Genomic DNA, 25837 nt, shown 5'->3' with positions numbered 1-25837 from the left:
CTAATGGTTTCCAGCAGGTTGTACACTAAAATAAGCGTAATGCTGCCCTCTTCCGTTCAATAGAATAACTCCACTTTAGATTCTCAGACGGATGTTGGTAGAGAGAAACATCGATTTTATTGAACACTGTAAGCCCAAGGGTTGAAAGTTATTTAAATAACATTCCTTATTAAACAGAGTACTGGACACAGGACAATAAAACATGTGAAATAGTCTCAAGCTGACCACACTGACAGTGCTGCCAAGTTTCAGAAAATGACAAGAGTGAGACTTTAGTGACCTGATGCATTCCGGCGAAAAAAAAAATGGCCTTTTTAACATGGCTTTGGCCTGTTTTAATGTTGATTTCTACCTTAAGACTGATGTCCTCACCTCCATGCCAGCAGCTCTTCCTGCACTGTGGCCTCCTAATGCTAGTTTTAATCAACCAGAAATTAGAAATGAAAACTAACAGGAATTTTGACAAAATACATTTATTTGTTAATATTTCATTTCAACCATCTCTCCATCATTTAGGTGGGGACATGTCTCATGTTGTAGGCATTTGTCGCAGATTTTGATGCCTTGATGACAGAGGCAGGGGGTTCCCACTTAAAACACTGTGGCCCAAGGCAGTGCTACCTTTACCTCAGCTCTCCTTGTCTGCAACAGAAAGGAGCTCATTAAAAAGCAAATCATGTAAAATACATTCAAACATCAAGTGATTTTTCATTGAATGAATGTCTTAGCAGCAGACTCAAGGCCCATAGAAATACACTATTACATACAGAAATAATCAAATAAGAACAGTTCAAATGAACATTAGATTAGACAAGGCATTTGTTTCATTATGTATTATGTATTTATGTTGAAATAACCTACAAGTGCAATTCAGTAAGTAAATTCAATAAGAGTTTTAATTAATTTAAATTAATGTCTAGCACAGACACAGACACACAGACGAAGCAGTGGGTGATATGTGGAAAAAAAAATCACATCACAATTTTTTCTTTGTAAAATCACAACTACAATACGCTTTTTTTCATTCAAATCATTTAGAGTATTTTTCCTCAAAATGGCAATGGGCGATATAAACCATTAATTTTTTATCAATAGTTCTACAAGAAAAACAACAATGGGTCAAGTCAGTGGAGCCACAAAGACCCTTTTATTAATCAATAGCAGCACAATAACAACATTTTGTGTCACTTTTGAGTTATTCCTTCATTAAGGCTGAAATGTGATTAAATTATGTAGTGTTGCTTTTTTCAGGGCAGCTCTGAGTTGCTGAAAGTAGTTTTTAAAGTAAATGACGGTCAGGACACTGTCTCTTTAAGAATGTGGAAACAGTCCCGTTAGTAGCAGTAGCAGATCTCTGCTGAGGAGCCACAGAGAGGTAGTTAGAGAAGAGAAACACATGCAGTGTTTCCTCAAACATATTTCAGTGCTTCAACACTCAGAACTGATAAAGTTTTACAGGACAGACAGACATCTGCACTGAGCCTCTGACAGACAGTTGCTCACACAGTTGACTGTGTGTGTCCGTGGAGGGGGGGTACTTCTGTTTAAGCGCTTAATAATTCTTCGGTGTCTGTAACGCAAACATGCTGATGAGCAAATGGTGTGATTTGGCAGAGAAAAAAACCTTTGGATGTGCTGTGTATGGACCACAGACATATGACGCAGACATGGGTTAAAATGTGAACTACAGACGGTTCTGTAGTTCTGTAATCCCTTTTATAAAGACCGGTTTAGTATTGGACTCTATTTTAAAGCACTGTTCATGAAACAAATGTGACTCCACACAGTTTTTTTCTTTCCTTTTGTGTTGTCATTCTGTGAACTTCAATTTGTTTAATTCCTTATATGATGTGATTTGTTTTATTTGCCTTTGTATATTTTTGTTACCATTGTTGTCGGTTATGCCAAGGTTGTGTTAATTTCCTTTTCTTTTTTACAGGTGCTGGGTACCAGGCAGCAGTTCACTTCCCCTGGTGGTGGTTTTATGCTCACCGTGCCAATCTTAATGATTTGCAGTGTCACAGGTGATTTTGTGTTTGTGTGGATTCCCCTTCCCCGATTTCTGTTTCTGCTGCCTTGGTAAGTCCCAGACCTGACAACTTTGTTTTCTTTTTGTATAACTTTGTTGTTAAATTCATTTTTTTTTTTTTTAAATCAGTTGGCAGTATTTCTTTGGGTTTTGGATCTTTCATTTTTTGTCTTTTATTAAATAAATTCAATTCATAAACACGCTCTCTGCCTAGTGGGGTCTTTATTAAACCTGTGCACCCTGTGGGCGAATATTGATGCTTAAATTCCCAGGGGTGAAATTTCCTTGGTGGCGTTGATCCTGCCACACAATCAAAGATCAAATCAAGTGACTAGTAGTAAGACTCAAAACTCGCCGACACAACCATTCTGCCTCCCGGCAACAAGTTGAGAAATTCAGCGGTCTTTTTCTTCTTCTTTTGGATTTTATGGCGGTTGACATCATTAAAAGTTGTATTACCGCCACCCCCTGGTTAACGTGTTGCTGACTCAGCTGGAGCCCCTGAGCCTCTTTTTAAATTATGACTACCCGCTCACCGGAATACTTTATGTGAAGTATTCCTAACTATGTCACGGTTAGTTAATATAGTGTTTTCTGTATGAAGGTGACTGTAACCAAAGACATTATATACGTAAACGACGCATCGACTGTCGAAGGACTACAGCACCGCCATCTTGGAAAGGTGCTGGTGGAGCCAGCGGTGCATGGACATGTAAAGGATGATACTGTAGCATAACGTGGATGGCTGTTCATCATAGGAATGGGATCCACACAAGGTTCCTGCTGCTTAACAGAAGGTTTTCCTTGCCGCCATGATGAATTCATGTTGGGTGTGGGATACATATGTATGTGTATATACGTATATATGCATATGTGTGTATCCATAAAATGAAGAGTCCGTCCTTAAGACTGCGCTACTGTAAAGTGCCTTGAGATACCATTGGTTATGATTTGGCGCTATACAAATAAAGATTGATTGATTGATACTGTATGTTGTAGCAGGTTACTTGTTACAGCTATAGTGATATAAACGCCGACAGGACGGACAGAACCATTGGTGTTATGAATCTAGCGTTCCTACCAACAGCCTGTTACACAGAATACAGCATCTAGACTAATAGAGCTATTTATAGGCCTAATTAATGGTGGAATTATTTTTGTTGTAGACATTTCTTTGTCTCTGGCTACATTGCTCAAATGTTTAAGGTTTCCCAAAAACAGCAGTTTAAGGAGACAATGGGAACTGGCAGTGAAGCGGGAAGGTTTTGTGGCAACTGGGATGTTCGTGCTCTGCAGTGAGCACTTTAACACAGATTACTTTGACAGGACAGGGCTAATTGTCCGGCTGAGACATGGAGTCAAATAGTAAATACTCTTGTTGTTAATGATAGGGATATAATATTAACAGCCGTTACAGTGACAGTCATCATAATAGCAATAATTAAATAATATGAATCCAGTAACTATAATACAATAATAAAAACAATATTTATAATAATCAATATTTAATAATAACGTAATATAAGAATTTAATATAATAACATAGCAATAATAATAATACAATGAGAATACCAGTAACTATGATATAAAATATGAATAATAAAAAAATTCAATAGTATGAGAATATAATGATTATAAGAATAACAATAATAATTGTCAAATGCAATGTTGTCAATAAAAACCAGAGCACATCTGAACATTTTCTTTTTGTTCTATTTCTATCTATCAAATGCAGCTTTGGCTCAAGGTGACTGCAAAATGTTTTTTAACTTCACATGGAAGAAGAGGATTAATTACTTCAAGAAGACTGTTGTTATGACTTCTTATTAGAATCGTAGATTTAAATATTCAGAAACTTTAAACATTCAGCAAGAACTCATGCTGCCATATGAAAATACAAATAATGGCCACCTCATGACATCCTGAGCAAAGGTTCTTACCATGTCCCTTTCACAGGGTTCCCTGGAGGAGTGGTTTCCAACCAGGGGCACGTGTACCCTTAGGGACACTTGAATACATCTCGATGGGTACATTAAAAAATGTAAATTTAAATTTTTAGCATTATAGGCAAATATTTACATGTACATGTAAAAATGTAAGACATTTATATTGTATAATCTCGCAAATGTACACATTAACAGAGTTGGCAGTTTTCTGCTGCCAAATCCTGGTGAGTAGACCCTTGGAGAAGACTTTAGAGCCAGAGTATGAGGTGGGATTAATGTTTAATAATAAAGGATGAATGTGAGAAGGTGAGAACAAAGTTTGTAGAATGTATTTTCTGTGAGAGTTGAAGAGTGTTCCTACTCACCAGTAGGTGGCGCCCACTGGCAATCATAAACTCATTCAAGGAAGAAATATCCATTTCATTTAAGCTGATGTGACTTTTACATGAGAGCTCAAAGGCGCTGGGCCACTCTTTTTAAAATATCCAAGGCAAGAAAAGACAAAGCAGATCCAGAGCTGATTTTTTCTCCTGCTGTGTGGACTAAAAACATACAATAAAAACCCTGACATTACAAACTTTAATAATTTGTATTGGTCAATAAATGTAACAGCCTATTTAATTTCTCTTTCTGCCATACGTGGTTACTGAATATATGTGCTGCAATCCTCATTTTACATATATATAATATATATTAATATAGATATATATTTCTGTACAGTTATCTTGACCGATATCTATAATCTATTGTATTTTTATTGTATATTTTATTTTTGTCTTAATTTTTCCTTACTGTGTTTGTATTTAGCTTTCTTCTTTGCTTGCTTTTTGTGTCTTCGGCTGCTGTAAAGCGTGAATCTCCCCACTGTGGGATAAAAGAAAGGATATTCTAATCTAATCTAATTTTATGAGGGAAAATCCAATGTTGGTTGTTTTGTTTTATTTTTGGAATCAACATTTTCAAGTGCATGATTGTGCATGTTCAGACTTGATTTCTAGTCTCACATGTAGATACTACATTCACATGAAAAGAGAGGTAAACTTTTTTTCCTTTTTTAATTATTGGAATTTGGAGCAGTATGAATAGAACACATTCAACTGGTTGGCATATGCATCTCGTTCTGAAGGTCGTCTGCTGTTCTCTTCTTTATTCTTCTCGAGTTCTACTTCCATCTCATGTACTTGTTTTGGTTTGTCAGAGTCACTATTCTTGACATGCTGTTAGGAGTTTTCCACTGCATCAAAAGGGTTTCTCTTTGTGATCGAGGTCTGCTGCACTTGTCTGATCATATAAAAAAGCCAGCTCAGCACAGCAGTTGTGAGCCATCATCATGTACCTGTTACGTTCTTCAGTCAGCTCACTGATGTGCATCTGGAGGCTATAGATCATCGTTGAAGCATAGTTATCCTTCTCCTCCAGTTCCTCCATCATTTGCCGGTGCAGGCCTTCTTTCTCATTTTCTAGTTCACAAATCCTTTCAGAATAATAATCATGATGAACTTTCCTCTTTGCTTTTTTGTGTGTTTCTAACCCCTGGGTCTCTTTTGATGCATGCACGTGCCTCTCTATCAGCTCCTGCATCATTGCCTTTGCCATGTTATACCTTTCCTCCAGAATTCCATTGAGTGCTTTTAGTTGATCCACCTGGTTGTTCAGCATGATGCAACGTTGTTTCCAGAGCTTCTCTTGAGCAGTCTCTGTCACTGCATGTGCAGAACTCACAGACGGGCCGCTTTCAGAGGGGTCCAGCTGCAGACCATCCTGCTCAGCCCATGTGCGCTTGAGTCTCTTGGTATTAAGTGCCATTATTGCTTACGATTTGTTGGTGTTGACAGTAAATGTTTGGTCTTTGCCTGAGTCGAGTCTCTTTATATCTGCTTTGAAGCTCCTTTCGAACGCAGCGGCGCTTCCTTCTATTTCCTTTTTTTCGAAAATGATGTGTACATTATTTTGATGACGTCACCAACTGCGTCTGTGGATGTCACGTGATTCACGCTGAAACCAATGTGAACATTTTCTCTCTAATTTAAATTGATTTATTTATTTTTCTAAAAAATGTCAAAAACGTAGAAAAGGTCAAAGACACACACTCCAAACACACAGGTGAAAAAGAAAAGACAACAAACAACACAAAAGCACAACCTCGAGTGTTATATTACTATTATACAGCAGTTCAAGCGCATTTTTATTAGTCAAAAGTATTTAGCAACAAGATTATGATTTCATTTGTTCATTAAATCATTTATTTAACTCTGCCAAAACAAATAGGTCAACAATTGGAAGGGAGACATGGCTGTTGCCAGGCAACAAATAAACATTTCCTAAGTGAAAGTTGATTAATGGTTATTAAAACACCTGCACAGCAGAGTGATTGTGTTTGTAAAAAGTCCCAGTGCTGTTGTTACTCAAAGCACTCACAGAATATGTCTTGTCCAATCAAAATACTTGGTCTTAACTAACTGTTCTATAATGAACCATATTCAATGATGTCAACCACCATAAAACCCAAAAGAAGAAGAAGAAGACTGCTGAATTAGAGCAAGAGAAGAAGAAAGAGCGACGGAAAACAGGAAGTGCCTCTATGTGAGTCTAAAAGGGAATAATATTAATATCCAGCCTACAGACGGAGTCAGGCCACATTACAATAGAGCCTTAAAGCTCCACTGGAAAGAAAGAGAGCACAGAACGGTGTCAGAAGACGGAGTTACAGAGACACAGAGAGGCTGGAGCAGAGTGCTAACCGAGCTAGCAGAGGAGCTAGCACCACCGAGACGCTACAGGATAGAAAAAGGGGAGGAAATGGAGCAGTTCAAAGCCATATCACCACTGTCTGAGAGTGAGAGGAACAATGTGGAGCAGCTGCTCCCAGAGGTTCTCCACATAAAGGAGGAACCAGAGATGATCAGTGAAGGTCAGGAGGAAAAGCAGCTTTGTGTGCAGCAGGAGACAAACAGTGCTGTTTGTCCTGTTAAATGTGAAGATGAAGAGGAGAAGCCTCAGACCTCCCAGCTACACTGGAGACATATAACAGAAACGAACATGAAGGAGGAACCTTCAACCTGCAGTTTAAATGAATTCATGAAAAGACAAACTGTGGGAATTAACAGCAAAGAACCAGAAGCAGCCCAGGACCCAGATCCAAGCAGTTTAGTACTGCAAGGTCCTGATGGAACAGAAACAGACTCGACTCAGACTGAATATAGTAGTGATGATGATGATGATGAAGGCTGTTGGCAGAAACCTCTGTCAGAGTCTGAAACTGAAGCTGATTTTGACTCCACCAGGAAAAATGGTGAAATTGGATGTAAAGATTCAAAAACACGGACTAGTTCATTTCAACAGATTTGTTCAAAGAACAAGATTCAGGTAAAAATGACATCTGATTGTGTGGGTGGTAAGAAAGCATCACTCAGTGTGGCTTCAAAACTGAGAATCCACACGGGAGAGAAACCATTCAAATGTGATGTTTGTCGTAAATGTTTCACCCGTAAGGGTTCTCTGCAGGTACACATGAGAATCCACACAGGAGAGAAACGATTCAAATGTGATGTTTGTAGTAAAGGTTTTATTGAGAAGCATCATCTTAAGTCACACATGAGAATCCACACAGGAGAGAAACCGTTTAAATGTGATGTTTGTAGTAAATATTTTAACAATAAGGTAGACCTTAAGCGACACATGAGAATCCACACTGGAGAGAAACCATTCAAATGTGATGTTTGCAGTAAACATTTTTACTATAAGGTAGACCTTAAGCGACACATGAGAATCCACACTGGAGAAAAACCATTCAAATGTGATGTTTGTAGGAAATGTTTTACCCGTAAGGCTTCCCTGCAGGAACACATGAGAATCCACACAGGACAGAAACCATTTAAATGTGATGTTTGTAGTAAATGTTTTATTTTAAAGCATCACCTTAATGCACACGTGAGAATCCACACAGGAGAGAAACCATTCAAATGTGAAGTTTGTAGTAAATGTTTTATTCAGAAGCAGCACCTGCAGTCACACATGAGAATCCACACAGGAGAAAAAAACATTCAAATATAATGTTTGACAAAGAAAAAGTTTCTAACAAGTCTGAACTGAAGGTCCATAAGAGAATCCACGCATGAGAAACGACTTTCAAATGTGATGTGTAGTAAACATTTTCTAAATAGTTGTTCATAGTTTTTTTTAGCTACATAGGTATAGTTACGGTTTGAAATGGAGTTACTTAGAGTTTTCTAAGTTAGTTCTTTCAGTAAGTTAACATAATGGATTTTGACAGTTTTAGAGTTGGCCACTTTGTATTTACAGTCCTTTTTTGTGTTCTTCTTTACTGTAAGTACAACTGTAAATATTTTTGTGTTTTCTTTAAACAAAGTCTAATCTGTGTTGCATTAAAAAAAGTTTACTGTTCATTAAATAATTTACACTTCTGTAGTTTTATTTTTTTCACAGATAGCACAAAAACATACATTTAATGAATTTGTATTTAACATTTCTTAGTAAATACTAGTAAGTGAAGTAGTTATTAACTTGTAGACATCTTGGGATCTATTTGAAACGTGTCCAGTGGTCTACACGTGTGTCCAGGCTGTTTCCCGGTACATTAGTCCCACCATGGCTTTCTAAAACCTGGCAGTAGAAAAATAAATTCAGCAGCAGGACAACAGCTTTGAAAGGGTTAGTAGCCCAGGGCCTACATGTTAACCAGGGGGTGGTGGTAATGCAACTTTCAATGATGTCAATTGCTATTAAACCCAGAAGAAGAAAAAAGAAAGAGTAGCAGAATAATCGTGAAAGGGGCAGAGAAATTCTTGAATATGAAGGAGCTATCATAGGAGCAAGTGAAAACTATGTTGGAGAGTGACAGCAAAGATAATGGAGGGAAGATGTAGAGCCCGGTTGGACTCCTGGGGATTCATTGCATGTCTGCAGTGGATTTCCAGGAGTGGGGGGAGATTATTTACGTTAGTTATTTTAATTTTTTTTTCAAGTTAGGGTGCTTTCACACATACGTCTTTGATCCGCACCATGCTTCGCTTCCTTGGATACTCTGGTCTTTTTGCGATATGTGAAAGCTCACTCAAAGTCTGGTGCGGAGCAAACAAGCAAACTCTGGTCCTCTGTAAAATGTCGGTCTTGGTTTCGCTTCAAGTGAAGCATGTTGTGGTTTTTAATCACGTGAGAAAGCAAACCAGGACCAAATACAGGACTTAACATTGAAGCACAAATGTAATGGAGCAACTCAATCAGAGACAGGACAGCGGCGGCACACAGCAATCAAACACACTGTCGTCGAGGCAGCAGGCACACGCACTCACTCACAACCCGGCTCTCCAGCAGGCAGCACACACACAAATGTCCATCCATCCATCTATCCATTTTCAGAGTCGCTTTGTCAGCACACAAACAAACACATCACAAACATTTCCTCACTCCCTTCTGTATTACTCCCACATCATTTGTTTCACTTCTCTCTCTTCCTCAAACTGTTCACATTGTTAGTGATGGCTGCACACCTGACTGCTCTATGTTTCACCTGCTCAGACATTATCACATCTTCACACATTATACATCCTTACCGGTAAGTTACCGGTGACATGACGGCTCTGAGCGCTGACCGGTGGGAGGTGGAGTGGCATCAGCTGTTTATGTAGCCCATTAGCGCAGGTTGTGGGATTGTGTGATTATGGGTTATTTTGAATTATTATTGATGATGTTTCTGCAGGATTTGTTTTAGGATTTCCTTTGGAAAATATAGGAAGAGGGGCCATATATAGGTGCAACTGTCATTGACTGGGCAGTAGCACAAAGCAGTCACGCAAACAGTTCAGGATTTCCTTTGGAAAATGAATTTTTCTGACAGAAATCTTTGGAGGTTGAAGTGTTCTGTCCAATAGGCAACCGACCTGTGTGATGTTCAGAAAGTATGGTGCGCATGGCAAATAGAATGTGTGAAAGAGGACCGGACCAAATTAAAATGCAACAGATTCAGCGTCTGAACTGCACCGAGTCCACCAGATTATATGTGTGAAAGCACTCTTATGGTTCACTCATAATCCAGTGGGTGTGGTAATACAACTTTCAGGATGTCAACCGCCATAAAAATCCAAAAGAAGAAGCGTAGCAGGATGGCGTCAGCTTCAGAGGCAGAGCTGCCCCAGGGTTTTAGGGGTTTCTGGATCCGTGAGGTTTGGGAGGGGCATTGGCGGACGGCATAGTGTCTGCACCTGAGTGGATTCAGATCTGTGAAGAGGGGAAAAAAGCGGGATGGGCATTAGTTGGGAATGAGAAGGCGGTGTCCATATCAGAGCTTGAATCGCAAGAGGAAGAGGAAGCAATAATAGATCAATGATCTTAAGTAGGGAAAAGGAAAAGAGGAAATAGCAACCGAGGAAGAAATGACAGCACAGCAGGGATAAAGAATAAATGGGATTTAGAAGAAAGCAGTGGTGAGAAGGATAGAGAGAGGGTGTTGGACTGAGTCTATTTGTGTTAACTAAAGAGTTAAAAAGTAAAGTGGGAGAGATTGAGATGGCTAGGTTTGTGAGAGATGGTAGTTTGCTAGTTGTTTGTAAAACGAAAGAACAAAAAGAGAAGGCAATGAAAATAAAGAGTGTGTGTGGAAGGATGGTTTGTGATTAGAGAAAATAACACAACGCGAGGAGTAATAATTGGAATTGCAAAGCTAGTAGAGGGAAGATGTAGAGCCTTGTTGGACTGTTGGAGATTCACTACATGTCTGTGGTGGATTTCCAGGAGTCTAATGGGGGGATTATTTATTTTAGTTTTTTAATTTTATCTTATATTATTATTATTATTATTATTATTATTATTATTATTTGGTCCTCTTAGTTGTGGTTCATTTATGATCCAGTGGGTGGCGGTAATACAACTTTCAGGATGTCAACCGCCATAAATTACCAAAGAAGAAGAAGAAAGCAGAGGAAAACAAGAAGTATCTTTGTAAATCTTATAAGTGAATGTTATTAATATTCAGCCTACAAACGGAGTCAGGAGAAAGAAAGAGAGCACAGAACAGTGTCAGAAGACGGAGTTACAGAGACACAGAGAGGCTGGAGCAGAGTGCTAACCGAGCTAGCAGAGGAGCTAGCACCACCGAGACGCTACAGGATAGAAAAAGGGGAGGAAATGGAGCAGTTCAAAGCCTTATCACCACTGTCTGAGAGTGAGAGGAACAATGTGGAGCAGCTGCTCCCAGAGGTTCTCCACATAAAGGAGGAACCAGAGATGATCAGTGAAGGTCAGGAGGAAAAGCAGCTTTGTGTGCAGCAGGAGACAAACAGTGCTGTTTGTCCTGTTAAATGTGAAGATGAAGAGGAGAAGCCTCAGACCTCCCAGCTACACTGGAGACATATAACAGAAATGAACATGAAGGAGGAACCTTCGACCTGCAGTTTAAATGAATTCATGAAAAGACAAACTGTGGGAATTAACAGCAAAGAACCAGAAGCAGCCCAGAACCCAGATCCAAGCAGTTTAGTATTGCAAGGTCCTGATGGAACAGAAACAGACTCGACTCAGACTGAATATAGTAGCGATGATGATGATGATGATGATGATGGAGGCTGTTGGCAGAAACCTCTGTCAGAGTCTGAAACTGAAGCTGACTTTGACTCCACCAGGAAAAATTCTGAAATGTCATCTGAATGTGTGGGTGGTAAGAAAGCATCACTGATCGACACTGAAGAGGAACACTTTGAATGTGATGTTTGTAGGAAATGTTTTACCTTTAAGGTCAGCCTTAAGCGACACATGAAAATTCACACAGGAGAGAAAACATTTCAATGTGATGTTTGTAGTAAATGTTTTATTCAAAAGGATCACCTGCAGTCACACATGAGAATCCACACTGGAGAGAAACCCTTTGAATGTGATGTTTGTAGGAAATGTTTTAACTACAAGGTCAACCTTAAGCGACACATGAGAATCCACACAGGAGAGAAACCATTCACATGTGATGTTTGTGGAAAATGTTTTATTCAAAATGATCACCTGCAGTCACACATGGGAGTCCACACGGGAAAGAAACAATTTAAATGTGATGTTTGTAGTAATTATTTTAATCGAAAGTGTAATCTGCAGCTACACATGAGAATCCACACAGGAGAGAAACCATTCAAATGTGATGTTTGTAGTAAACGTTTTGTTGGAAAGCCTCACCTGCAGTCACACATGAGAATCCACACAGAAGAGAAACCATTTAAATGTGATGTTTGTTTTAAATGTTTTAACTATAAGGTCAACCTTAAATCACACATGAGAATCCACACAGGAGAGAGACCATTCAAATGTGATGTTTGTAGTAAATGTTTCACTCGAAAGCCTCACCTGCAGTCACATGTGAGAATGCACAAAAATGAGAAACCATTCGTATGTGATGTTTGACAAAGAAAATGTTTTTTTTTTCCTAAAAAAAAGTATGAACTGAAAATCCATAAGAGAGTCCACTCATAAGAAAATACTTTCAAATGTGATGTGTGTAGTAAGCATTTACCTATTAGTTGTTCATAGTTTGTTTTAGCTACATAGGTTTAGGTATAGTTGAAGTTTAAAGTTTAGATAATTGTCAAAGTTAGTTATTTCACTGAGTCAATATAACAGATTTTGGCAGTTTTAGAGTTGGGCACTTTGTATTTATAGTTGATTTCTTTTTTGTGATAGTTTTCTGTAAGCATAACTGTAAATATTTTTGTTTTATATTTTATCATTAAAGCCTCATCTGAGTTACATTGAAACGTTTGCTCTTTATAGTATAATATAATATAATATATATCTATATTTGTTTTTTTGGTTTTTTTTTCACAAATTGCACCAACACATATATGTATTGAATCTGCATTTATTTTTTCATTGTAAATTCCTAATCCAGACCTTGCCGGGCTTTCCCTAATCCATCCACACTACCATACTCACTCACACGTGCTGTCCCTAATAGGAGAAAAAGCCAAAAGTGGCACATATTGTGCAGCTGTTTGTGAATACATGTTTGACTCTTTTTGTGTTTATTGTTGGCCAATGTCTTTTTGTTGGTCTTTTGTGCATTTCTTCGTTTGTATGTTTTGGTAGGGGTTTTTTGTGTATTTTTTTTAGTTTTAGTTTTTTGTATTCATTTCTCCTTTTGTATATTTTGTTGTCCTATTAACTATTTATGTTGTTCTTTTGCATATTTCTCTGTTAATTTGTGTTTTGTAGTAATTGTGTGTATTTTTTTGCTGTTATTTTGTGCATTTACTTTTGCGTCCTCTAGTTGTCCATGTTTGTGACACGCATAAGTTTTCAGTTTTTTTTTTTTTTTACTAATCTTAAAGCACTGTAACGTTATTTTAGCCTGTGTGGCATTTTGCATCAGGAAAGTTAACCCCGAATTGTCTTTCTAGTCAGACTTTATTTGAATTAATATATATATATATATATATATATATATATGTATATCAACATTTACCAGTATATTGTATATTGCCAATTTGAGAAACAACATTAAGATATGCATTTTGGTCCATATCGCCCAACCCTAATACACACACACACACACACACATATACAGTATATATACAGTGGTATGCAAAAGTTTGGGCACCCTTGTAAATGTTCATGATTTTCCTTAATAAATAATTGGTTGTTTGGATAACAAATTCCAGTTAAATTTATCATATAGGAAACAAACACAGTGATATTTGAGAAGTGAAATAAAGTTTATTCGATTTACAGAAAGTGTGCTAGAATTATTTAAACAGAATTAGGCATGTGCACAAGTTTAGGCACCCTTGCATCTTATTGATTTTAATACTCTTAGCACTAATTATTGGAACTCAAAATTGTTTTGGTAACCTCAGTGATCCTTGATCTCCATACACAGGTGAATCCAATCATGAGTCAGGGTATTTAAGTAGGAAAATTCTAGGTGTTTCCTCTTTGCATCTTCTCTGATTAGTGGCAACATGGGAGCCTCAAAACACCTCTCAAATGACCTGAAAACAAAGATAATTCAACATCATGGTTTAGGGGAGGGATACAAAAAGCTATCCCAGCGATTTAAGCTTTCAGTTTCAACTGTGAGGAACATTGTGAGGAATTGGAAGACCACAGGCACAGTTCTAGTTAAGGCCCGAAGTGGAAGACCAAGAAAGATCTCCGAAAGGCAGCGGCGCAGGATGGTGAGAACAGTCACAGTCAACCCGCAGACCAGCTCCAAAGACCTACAACATCAGCTTGCTGCAGATGGTGTCACTGTGCATCGTTCCACTATTCAGCGCACTTTACACAAGGAGATGCTGTATGGAAGAGTAATGCGGAAAAAGCCTTTTCTCTGCACACGCCACAAACGGGGTCGCTTGAGGTATGCTAAAGCACATTTGGACAAGCCAGCTTCATTTTGGAACAAGGTGCTGTGGACTGATGAAACTAAAATAGAGTTATTTGGACATAACCAGGGGCGTTATGCATGGCGGAAAAAGAACACAGCATTCCAAGAAAAGCACTTGCTACCTACAATAAAGTTTGGTGGTGGTTCCATCATGCTGTGGGGCTGTGTGTCCAGTGCAGGCACTGGGAATCTTGTTAAAGTTGAGGGGCGCATGGATTCCTCTCAATATCAGCAGATTCTGGAGAACAATGTCCAGGAATCAGTGGCAAAGTTGAAGTTGCGCCGGGGCTGGATCTTTCAACAAGACAATGATCCTAAACACTGCTCAAAATCTACTAAGGCATTCATGCAGAGGAACAAGTACAACATCCTGGAATGGCCGTCTCAGTCCCCAGACCTGAATATTATTGAAAATGTATGGTGTGCTTTAAAACGGGCGGTCCATGCTCGGAAACCATCAAACCTGACTGAACTAGAGATGATCTGCAGAGAAGAATGGTCCAAAATATCTCCCACCAGAATCCAGACCCTAAGATCAAGGATCACTGAGGTTACCAAAACAATTTTGAGTTCCAATAATTAGTGCTAAGAGTATTAAAATCAATAAGATGCAAGGGTGCCTAAACTTATGCACATGCCTAATTCTGTTTAAATAATTCTAGCACACTTTCTGTAAATCGAATAAACTTTATTTCACTTCTCAAATCAGAATCAGAATCAGAATCAGAAATGTTTTATTTGCCATGTACAGTTTTGAGGACAGTACAAGGAATTTGACTTGGTGGTTGGTGCACAAAAACAAGCAACAAAAAGAAATAAAAGAAATAAAAACAACACAACAAAGAACAACCCAGCAACAATAATAATAATAATAATAATGATAAATATAAAGGATGAGGGATAAATAAAGGATAGATAGAGAATAAAGGATAAATAGGATAAATATAAATATATATATACAGTGCAGCAGGTATCAAGCTGGTGGAGGTGGTGATCGGGTGGGGGGGGGGGGGTTCAGTGGGGGACTTGGGGTGTGTTCATGTGGATGGTGGCAGAGGGAAAGAAGCTGTTTTTGTGTCTGGAGGTTCTGGTCCTGATGGACCGAAACCTCCTACCAGAAGGGAGAGATTGAAACAGTTTATGACCGGGGTGGGAGGGGTCGGCCACAATCTTTCCTGCACGCCTCAAAATCCTGGAGGCGTACAGGTCCTGGAGGGAGGGCAGATTGCAGCCGATGACCTTCTCTGCAGAGTGGATGATACGCTGCAGTCTGGCCTTGTCCTTGGCCGTAGCTGCAGCGTACCAGATGGTGATGGAGGAGCAGAGGATGGACTGGATGATGGAGCTGTAGAAGTTCACCATCATCTTTGTTGGCAGACTGAACTTCCTCAGCTGCCGCAGAAAGTACATCCTCTGCTGAGCTTTTTTGATAAGGGAGCTGATGTTCAGCTCCCACTTGAGGTCCTGAGTGATGATGGTCCCCAGGAAGCAGAAGTACTCTACAGAGCTCACTGTAGAATCTCCCAGGGTCCCTGTGTTTGTCTCCTATATGATAAATTTAACTGGAATTTGTTATCCAAACAACCAATTATTTATTAAGGAAAATCATGAACATTTACAAGGGTGCCCAAACTTTTGCATACCACTGTACATACATATCCACAATCACATTCTAATGCATGTCAGCCAACGCTTCCACTTTGGCTCTCCGACTATTAAGGCACAAGTGTTGAAGAAAGACAAGAAGCTTCTCCACTGCATAGAACACCGTGATGCACAAATTGTGCACTTTCAACTTTATTTATTTGAAGTACTCGCACTAAGTCGGACGTCATAACGAGTATGTTGTGCGTCCAATTCAATAATGTGAAAAGATTAAATTGCACAAGAAATACCTGGATGTATTGTACACTATGGCCGTGTTGTAAATGTCATGGTCGGACCAAAAAGCGCGACTAATCACGGGTGATTTAAGCCACTATAGTCACTAAAGGTGCGTTCATTGTGAACGCACCTTTAGAACAGGCTCATATTCCTCAAACACCGGCTTATTTCACCCATCAGGGTAAATAAATCACTCTCTTCCGGGTGGTTACCATGGTAGTTTGTGTAATCGTCGATCCATTGATGATGGCTTTTTATCGCGCGTGCACGTAAGTAACCCAACATTTGCATACTCAGGGTTGATTGACCCACTTCATATCAGCTGTAATGGAATCAGATACCCAGAGTTTCCCATCGCGGGGTATGTTGACCCAGAGTTTATGGATAGACTCAGAGTTTGTTAAACCTCCTTTATGGAATAGCCCTCTGGAGTCTGAACTGCTTCAGTGATTTTTACGACTTCAGACCCAATAACAATGATACACCTACCTCCTGTCCCTGTCCTTTCTCTGGTAGAGTAGGCGTGTATGTGGACTGTCCGGCTGAATGTCTGTCCTTCTATGAAGTTTCCTCTGAGACACATCCACACCTCCTTCACTGAGACTCTGTCTGTATCTTGGATTGTGTTTAGGTGTCTCTGTGTCCTCAGTGAGACAGACTTGTCTGTGTCCTCTATGACACTGGTTAGCAAAAATATTTTTGGCCCTTTCTTTTATTTCTGAATCCAAGTACCCCCTTTGTCCAACTACAACATTTTAATATCAAGAATTTCTGCTGACCACAGACATTTTTTTCTAGAATTAGTTTTCGATCATGTTTGAGCTCAGATTTACTCCATTTTAGGTTTTTTGGTAGAACAGAATGGCAAACCCTCCAAAGGAGGTGTCCCTTTATTTTCATCATTGTGGAGGAAATAAGGTCTTTCAAATTATATTCCTCTTTTGAGTCAGGACAGTAAACTGCAAGTTTAGAAAGTTCCTCATCCTTTTCGCCCATCCTGTGTAATCCCACGCTGCTTCCTCACACACTTCTGCTGTTCAGCTAACCCTTAAATGCCACTGAAGAGTGTGACTGCTACTACTTCCTGGTTATTTGCTTCCTGGATGTGTTGGTCTGGACATCATCCTTTTCCAGAAGGTTTTCAAAGCTGTTGTCCTGCTGCTAAATTTATTTTTCTGCTGCCGGTCCCATTTCTTCAGCGGCCCCGAGCTTTTCAACGCTGCCCCGAGCTTTTCAGCGCTGCCCTGCTCCCAACTCATTGCTTCCCGGGGATGTGGACAACGTTACATCGCTGTGCCCTCTCCACTCTGCAACGATGTTGGTCAGCCACCCGACCCATCTTGAAACACGGACACAGCGGAGCTGACCTTATTCAGAACATAATGACTAGCTCTTTTTCTCAGTTTAAAATCTTAAGCATGATGACAGCCATGGTGATAGCAAAGACAGCATTGATGACGAGTCCCTGGCAGGATTTAATAATTGATAACCCTATAAATAATTACTGTGTTCTTTTATCAATCCACCTTTTATCTAAAAACTCAAAATCCACAAGAGAGATGTGGGCGGAGGCATTGAAAATCGTGATTATCGTTAATATCGTAATAATCGTTGATTAATCGAATCGTGAGGTTCCTTGGATGGCCGTACTGGGCACACATATATGTAGAGTTTGCTGATTGCTTTTAAATAGATCCCAAGGTCCCTTCTAGTTATTAATTAGTTCACTTACTAATAATTACTATGAAAAATTAAATGCAAATTCAATAAATGTGTTTTGTGCAATCTGTAAAAAGAAACTTAATAAACTACAGAAGTGAAAATTGTTAATGAAAATCAAACTTTTTAATTTAACACAGATGAGGCTTTAATATTCAAAAATAAAACACAAAATAGTTGTACTTACAGTAAATAATTACACAAAAGAAATCAACTGTAAATACAAAATGCCCAACTCTAAAACTGTCAAAATTTGTTGATAACACACTGAAAGAGATAACTTAGAAAACTCTAACTACGCTTCAAACTTCAACTATACCTAAGCTTATGGAGCTAAAAACATTGAACAACTATGAAGGAAATGTTTACTAAACACATCACATTTGAAAGTCGTTTCTTATGTGTGGAATCTCTTATGGACCTTCAGTTCAAACCTTTGTTTAAAACTTTTCCTTTATCAAACATCACATTTAAATGGTTTTTCTCCTGTGTGGATTCTCAAGTGTCGCCTAAGGTTGACTTTCTCATTAAAACATTTACTACAAACATCACATTTAAATGTTTTTTCTCCTGTGTGGATTCTCATGTGTGACTGCAGGTGATGCTTTAGAATAAAACATTTACTACAAACATCACATTTGAATGGTTTCTCTCCTGTGTGGATTCTCACATGTCGCTTAAGGTCTACCTTATAGATAAAATATTTACTACAAACATCACATTTAAATTGTTTCTCTCCTGTGTGGATTCTCATGTGTGACTGCAGGTGATGCTTTAGAATAAAACATTTACTACAAACATCACATTTGAATGGTTTTTCTCCTGTGTGGATTCTTGTGTGTACCTGCAGGGAAGCTTTACGTGGAAAACATTTCCTACAAACATCACATTTGAATGGTTTCTCTCCTGTGTGGATTCTCAGTTTTGAAATTGCACTGAGTGACGCTTTCTTACCACCCACACAATCAGATGTCATTTTTAGCTGAATCTTCTTCTTTGAACAAATGTGTTGAAATGAGCAAATCCGTGTTTTGGAATCTTTACATCCAATTTCACCATTTTTCCTGGTGGAGTCAAAGTCAGCTTCAGTTTCAGACTCTGACAGAGGTTTCTGCCAACAGCCTTCATCATCATCTTCATCATCATCATCACTACTATATTCAGTCTGAGTCGAGTCTGTTTCTGTTCCATCAGGACCTTGTAGTACTAAACTGCTTGGATCTGGGTTCTGGGCTGCTTCTGGTTCTTTGCTGTTAATTCCCACAGTTTGTCTTTTCATGAATTCATTTAAACTGCAGGTCGAAGGTTCCTCCTTCATGTTCATTTCTGTTATTTGTCTCCAGTGTAGCTGGGAGGTCTGAGGCTTCTCCTCTTCATCTTCACATTTAACAGGACAAACAGCACTGTTTGTCTCCTGCTGCACACAAAGCTGCTTTTCCTCCTGACCTTCACTGATCATCTCTGGTTCCTCCTTTATGTGGAGAACCTCTGGGAGCAGCTGCTCCACATTGTTCCTCTCACTCTCAGACAGCGGTGATAAGGCTTTGAACTGCTCCATTTCCTCCCCTTTTTCTATCCTGTAGCGTCTCGGTGGTGCTAGCTCCTCTGCTAGCTCGGTTAGCACTCTGCTCCAGCCTCTCTGTGTCTCTGTAACTCCGTCTTCTGACACCGTGTTGTGCTCTCTTACAGTGGAACTTTAAGTGTGGCCTGACTCCGTCTTTAGGCTGGATATTAATAACATTCCCTATGAGACCATAGGTATAATATAATAAAGGATTATTATTATCTTATTACGTCTATGTATTAGACTCACAGAGTTACTTCCTGTTTTCCTCCGCTCTTTCTTCTTCGCTTGCTCTAACTCAGCTGTCTTCTTCCTCTTCTGGATTTTATGGCGGTTGACATCATTAAAAGTTGCATTACCGCCACCCCCTGGTTAACGTGTTGCTAACTCAGCAGTAGCCCCTGAGCCTCTTTTTAAATTATGACTACAAGCTCAACACAACACTTGTAGGTTACTGTGAGTAGGAAGTATTCCTAACTATGTCACGGTTAATAACGATGTAATAAATATATATATATATATATATATATATATATATATATATATATATATATATAAATACTAGTTTTAGGAGTAGCTGTTTTTACTTCTCAGAACAACATGTAAAGCTCAGTTAGATTAATTTCTGAGTGCACATATTGTGCATCTGTTTGTTAATAAATGTCCCTGTGTGGCATATTGCATCAGCAAATTTAACCCAGAAATGTCTTTCTGGTCAGACTTTATTTAATAAAATTATCAAGATTTTATTATCAAGACTACCACCTGACCGTGGCTCAGGTGGTAGTGGGTCGTCTTCTGATCGAGAGGTTGGGGGTTCGATCCCAGTGCCTGACTATGTGTCGAAGTGTCCTTGGGCAAGACACTGAACGCTAAGTTGCTCCCAGTGGTCGACTAGCGCCTTGCATGGCAGTTGTGTGTGTGAATGTGAGAGTGATTGGGTGAATGAGCTGATATGTAAAGCGCTTTCAGACTGCTTCAGTGTGGTGATAAAGCGCTATATAAAATCAAGTCCATATCATATTTCACCATTTTGAGAAAATATATTGAGATATGAGTTTTGGTCCATATCACCCAGACCTAGTAGGAATATTCACAGCATTTTAATGTTAATAAAGGTCGACCTACCAGATTCTAATCATATATTTGTATTTAGTAAGTGGTTGACAAGTGGGTATTTTAGATTTCTTGTACACCTAATTTAAAATATAAGGAATACTGGAGCTTGGGTGAGCGGGCTGGTAGTGGGCGCCAGAAAATTTCCCTTATTTTCATATCCAAAACTTGACAGGTATGGTCTAGGAATGTCCTTGCTCTACAGTGATTATGTCATCAGTTAGAACATTGGAACATTGGTCCTACCTCTACAATGATGTCATCAGTCCATACCTCTATAGTGATGACATCCCACCTTCAAACACAACCTATAGCAATACATACTTCCTATGGGCACTGCACTAGTTTCTTAAGCAAGGAATCTCTGTCTGTCTGTATGTCTCTATGTGTGTTCCTCAAATATCTCTGCGGATCAGGATCAAACTAACCTGAGAGTTTCAACATGGCTGCTGCTTGGTTCAAGGGTATGCAACGTTGAAGTTGTTTGGGCGTCCCTCCCCCACGCCCCACCTCCTGAGTTGGACTTAGGGATGATGACGTCATCATCCCCAAGTCATGGTAACCATGAAACATGATGCTGCCTTAGCCAATCATAATCGCTCACCTCGTTTTTAACCCACCTCCTCACTACAGCTGTGCATGAAGCCAGGGGTGCTTTCGGATCAGTTTATTCAATCAATGCATGCAACGCACCGCATTTAACGTTCAGTAACGTTAACGGCGTTGCAACGGCGTAAAAAGTAATTAGTTAGATTACCCTGTTACTGAAAAAAAAAACACTGTTACTTAACACCATTATTTTAAAAGCCATTATTCCAAATACTGTGTGTGACATAGCAGGAACTATAAGGTGACAGCATCACATGAGCAAGCAATTCTGACAGCACAAAAGAAAGGAACAGAAGCATCAGTACCAACTTTTAAAGTATTATTCTTCAATATTTAAAACTGCGCGGTGTGCAAGTAGGAAGTCCCAACCTATCATCACTGGTTCCGTAACATTCCTGACTACATAAACACTGGGTGTCAACCTCGCTACCTATCCTGATGGTAATAGGAAGTGTGCCTAAAATGTACAAATAGTCACCAGTCACTGCCCTCGGAAAGAGGTCAGAGCATTGCTTAGCTTTTTTCTCTGGGATGGAACAGACACCCTAAAGGCTTTGCTAATGAGTGCTATGTCAGAGCCTGAGTCAATATAACAACACCCATTATGTAGCGTGTTGGTTTCTCGTGTGAGGCAGCAGGTAAATAAAAGCCTGCTGCATAAACCTGGTCGGGAGCAGGTTTGTGCCACATACCGTTTCCATGGCAACTAAGGTGTTTTCACTTTGATGTAATGGCCATTCCAGTTAAAACCCGGCTTAACTGAGCCAGATATGTATTCACCAATCATTATGAAAATGTCAAACTTGCACAATATACTATGAAAAATGTTTTTATTGACAAGCCCAGGAGATGTTTCACATGAAATTCATGATGTTCCAGTGTCATAAAGGAGCTGTGCATCACTGTGTGGAGCTGAGACATAAGTGAAGCTGAACACAGAAACCAAACAGAGGACAGGCCTGATAAGAGCTGACAGTGAGTCTGATTAGAAAACAGGGTTTCTTACTTGAAGAGAGACATTTGAAAAAGGCCGACTCAAATGACAAGTAACTGCACACAAACTTGTGAATGATCAGATGCAACAAACTGAGCCACACTGCTTTTTCCCTCAATTCTGTAAACGTTCCTGGATTTCAAGTGGTTTCCTCCAATAAACAATAAACAGCCAAGAGTTTTATGATTGATATATTACCTCCTGGTGGACAAGATGCAACAAAGTAGTGAATATTGGAAAAGATTTAAAATATTAGCTCAACCATAGTCTGGATCCCTAGAAACATGATTTTAGACTCCCCAAATAAGCAGAATCGGGTGGTGGTCAAGCCCTTTATTACTGAGATGTTCTCGTTATTTTTCAGTAGCTACGTCCAAACAGGGTGTAGAACTGAGCCGGCTCCTTGCCGCTAACGCACAACTGCCCAGACTCAAGGGTCTTCAGGGGAGAGAAGGGGATACAAAGGCTCTTGGCTCCCATGGATGGAGCTCCAGGCTCCAAGTCCTGGTCTCTGTAAGAGAACAACAAGGATTAAATTAGGCTGGGCGATATGGACCAAAATTAATATCTACATATGTTTCCTCAAAATGGCGATATACGATACTGTGTATATATATCGATATTTCTAACTCAAAGTTTTACCAGAAAAACTGGGTTAAATTTGCTGATGCAAAATGCCATATAGGCCTATTTATTAACAAACAGCAGCACAATATGTGCCACTTTCTGCTTTTTCTCCTCTAAGTGACAGCACGTTAGAGTGAGTTCTGTAGTGTAGCTGTTTAGTGGAAGGTCTGGGTTAGGATGCAATCAGCAATCCATCTAATTGTTCTTTTCCTGTTCTGAGAAGTAGCAAAAGCATCAACTCCTGAAAATGAGTATTTTAATACAAAATAAGCTATAAAATAAAAACATTTTGTTACAAGTGATATTGTAATTTTCTGTATCGCCAAAATAGAAACCTCGATATATCTTGAATTTTGATATATTGCCCAGGCCTAATTACAATTCAACACTCAAAGCCAAAGTTTAAACAAAAGTTAAAAATAAATAAATGAAATAGAAAAGTACTAAACTTAGTCAAGAGGAGATTATATTGGAGAAAATATTTAGCACAAACAGAAAACGATATAGCTTTTCTTTCTCCAGTGGTTTGTCATCAACTACATTAAATTATCACCACAGATAGACATGTTGGACATACTTGGCAGTGATTTTCTTGATCCAGTCCTCACATTGGATTTCTCCACAGAAAGGGATCTGGACAATCTGCAGGGGAAACATATCACATTTCATTAAAGTGTCAGCCTGATGACGAGAGGCAGACAAACAGTCAGTAGCTTTTATTTACTCACTTTGCCCTGATCCAGCTCTTTCTGGAACTGTTCCATTGTGTCAGCAGCCACCATGTGGGTCTTCAGGTCCTCAGAAGCTCTGAGAAATAATGAGAGCTTTCATCACATTTTCCATTGGTTGATACAGTATGATCAGGTTTTAGGTTAAAGATAATACAATTACCGTAATTTTAGGACTAGAAGCCGCTACTTTTTACCCACGCTTTGAACCCTGTGGCTTAACTAATGGTTTATTTGTGGATTTTTTCCAGTTTTCTAAGCTTCGTGTTGCCAAAACTTTTAGCTATCTCGCATTAACTGTTCGCACTCCCACTGAATTATTCTGATCAGTCATTTTGTCACACACACCATCATCATGTCAAAGAAATGAAGAAATTAGGCTTTCAGAGAGAGAGAGAGAGAGAGAGAGAGAGAGATGCAGCAGCCTGGATAAAGTAACATTTTAGAGATCGCACTCATGGAACAAGATCGTACTTATTGAATAGGAAGGTCTGGATGTCGTCCAATATGCTGAGGAGCCTCTTCTCAGCCTCTGCCTCAGGGATGATCAGCTTTGCACTAGAGTCTCTCCTCACAGCCACACACTGACGCTGCTGCATGTCTTTGGGTCCGACTTCCAGACGAATAGGGACACCCTGCAGAGGGAATGGGTTCATCAGAAACATTCAGTCAGTAATGCATTGGGTCCACGCAACTGGTTTTTAGACAGATTTCAATGACCTTGAGCTCCCAGTGGTTGAACTTCCAGCCTGGAGAGTAATTGTCTCTGAGGTCACACTTCACCCTGATGCCGACCTCCAGCAGGCGGCGGAGGTATTTGTTGCATTGGGCCAGAAGAGCCTCCTTCTCCTGCTCAGGCAGGGATGCTGTGATCCCACACGGGATGATAACAACCTGGAATGACACGAGGGGGATTACCACACTGATGCTCCCACTACAGGCAGTGAGTACACAGTCCACTATTGCCGGCTTATCATTGTTTTGATTACTGGTTTCATCACTATTGTTCACCAGTTCTTATAAAAGAGGTGAAGCCAACAGTGCTTGTTTGTGACGCAAGATGGTCCAATCACAGAATCTCGTTCTCAGCCAATAAAAAATTCAACTGAAATAGCCGGGTTTCAACCCATAGAGGGCAGTCACTCAGATATTTTACAACAAAATAAACCAAATTGAAATACTTTGACTAAAATGTTGAGAGTTGGATTACGATCAATCAACAGCACTACTTCATACACAAAATTGTTTTCAGCAGAAAAAAGTGTTGTGGTTCAGTTGCTCTTTAAGCATTGATGTGCTGAGAAGTGTCTACCTGCAGGCAGGCCACTCTGGGTGGCAGCACGAGTCCCATGTTGTCCCCGTGAACCATAGCTAGGACACCAATGGTCCTGGTGGTGATTCCCCAGGAGTTCTGGAAAGCCAGCTGTTTCTCTCCGGGCCTCTTGGGATCCTCGAACATAATTTCAAACATTTTGGAGAAGTTCTGACCCAGATGGTGGGATGTAGCACCCTGAGGACACACAACATGAGCTAATTACTTAGAGTGATAGATGGATATAGATATTTGGTCTTGGCTGTCTTCAAACATATACAATACAATACAAAGAATAAAGGTTTATTTTAACAACCAAAAATGGAATGGGCTAAAGCAGTAACTGCTTATTGGAGCCCATCCCCAAACAGCATTATATAAAACACAATAGCAACAACTCAATAACAGTGTTGTTAATCAGTTTATCAACTTATTTTAGTAGGAGTGAAATATTTAGTTTTTTTTAGGAATTTCAACAGAAAGTGAAATCATTAACTTAAAGTTTGTAATGATCTTGATGATCACTTCAACACTTTAAACAGAAATGCATCTTCCTTTAACATTTGTTCTAAATTTACTTTTTTTTCCCCAAATATAAAGTTTGTTTAAAAAGTTATATACACAATACCCAAAGGAAGGCTTTTATTTCCTACTCGGAATAAAATCTCCAACAATTTTAGCCTTATTATATCCAAAAGTTTTATTATTCTAAATTTTAAAAATAGTTTGTTCGTAGGTGCCCGGAATTCCATTTTGAGTTATTCTTAATGCTCTCTTTTGTAATTTGATTAATGGATCCCCAGCTTTCTAAGCAATAGGCCAGGTAAGTCAATATAGGAGATAAATAAACTTCAGACAGTCTCTAATATACTGTACTTTTTGTTCTAAAATGCCAATAGTTAGATATTTTCTTTCTAATATGTTCTATGTG

At 39.2% G+C, this 25837-nt stretch overlaps 4 protein-coding genes across 6 annotated transcripts in view; 2 read left to right on the top strand and 2 right to left on the bottom strand.

Annotated features, from left to right (window-relative positions):
- The first annotated feature begins 6491 nt into the window (after nt 1-6491).
- LOC114479835 (zinc finger protein 233-like) lies at nt 6492-8226 on the top strand. Its single transcript, XM_028473741.1, has one exon. It carries the CDS (start codon nt 6775-6777, stop codon nt 8026-8028), a length of 1254 nt encoding a protein of 417 aa, XP_028329542.1. The 5' UTR covers nt 6492-6774; the 3' UTR covers nt 8029-8226.
- A 2658-nt stretch (nt 8227-10884) lies between these two features.
- LOC114479828 (zinc finger protein 235-like) lies at nt 10885-12412 on the top strand. Its single transcript, XM_028473728.1, has one exon. The coding sequence runs from the start codon at nt 11119-11121 to the stop codon at nt 12373-12375; it is 1257 nt and encodes a 418-aa protein (XP_028329529.1). The 5' UTR covers nt 10885-11118; the 3' UTR covers nt 12376-12412.
- A 5648-nt stretch (nt 12413-18060) lies between these two features.
- Nucleotides 18061-19822, bottom strand: LOC114479869 (zinc finger protein 234-like). Its single transcript, XM_028473788.1, has one exon. It carries the CDS (start codon nt 19512-19514, stop codon nt 18414-18416), a length of 1101 nt encoding a protein of 366 aa, XP_028329589.1. The 5' UTR covers nt 19515-19822; the 3' UTR covers nt 18061-18413.
- Nucleotides 19823-22557: 2735 nt separating this feature from the next.
- The window catches only part of eprs1 (glutamyl-prolyl-tRNA synthetase 1), a 42665-nt gene continuing 39385 nt past the window's right edge, over nt 22558-25837 (bottom strand). For all 3 annotated transcript variants that reach the window (XM_028434369.1, XM_028434385.1, XM_028434377.1), the window contains 6 exons: nt 24907-25104; nt 24315-24488; nt 24069-24229; nt 23595-23673; nt 23444-23508; nt 22558-22750 (listed from right to left, as the gene is read on the bottom strand). In XM_028434369.1, the coding sequence (XP_028290170.1) occupies nt 22600-22750; nt 23444-23508; nt 23595-23673; nt 24069-24229; nt 24315-24488; nt 24907-25104 (828 nt within the window). In that variant the 3' untranslated portion in view covers nt 22558-22599. The remainder of the gene's footprint in view (nt 22751-23443; nt 23509-23594; nt 23674-24068; nt 24230-24314; nt 24489-24906; nt 25105-25837) is intronic.

The sequence above is a fragment of the Gouania willdenowi genome, chromosome 3 (assembly GCF_900634775.1).
Source record: "Gouania willdenowi chromosome 3, fGouWil2.1, whole genome shotgun sequence".
NCBI classification, from domain to species: domain Eukaryota; kingdom Metazoa; phylum Chordata; class Actinopteri; order Blenniiformes; family Gobiesocidae; genus Gouania; species Gouania willdenowi.
This window is presented reverse-complemented; position numbering and strand designations above follow the sequence as displayed.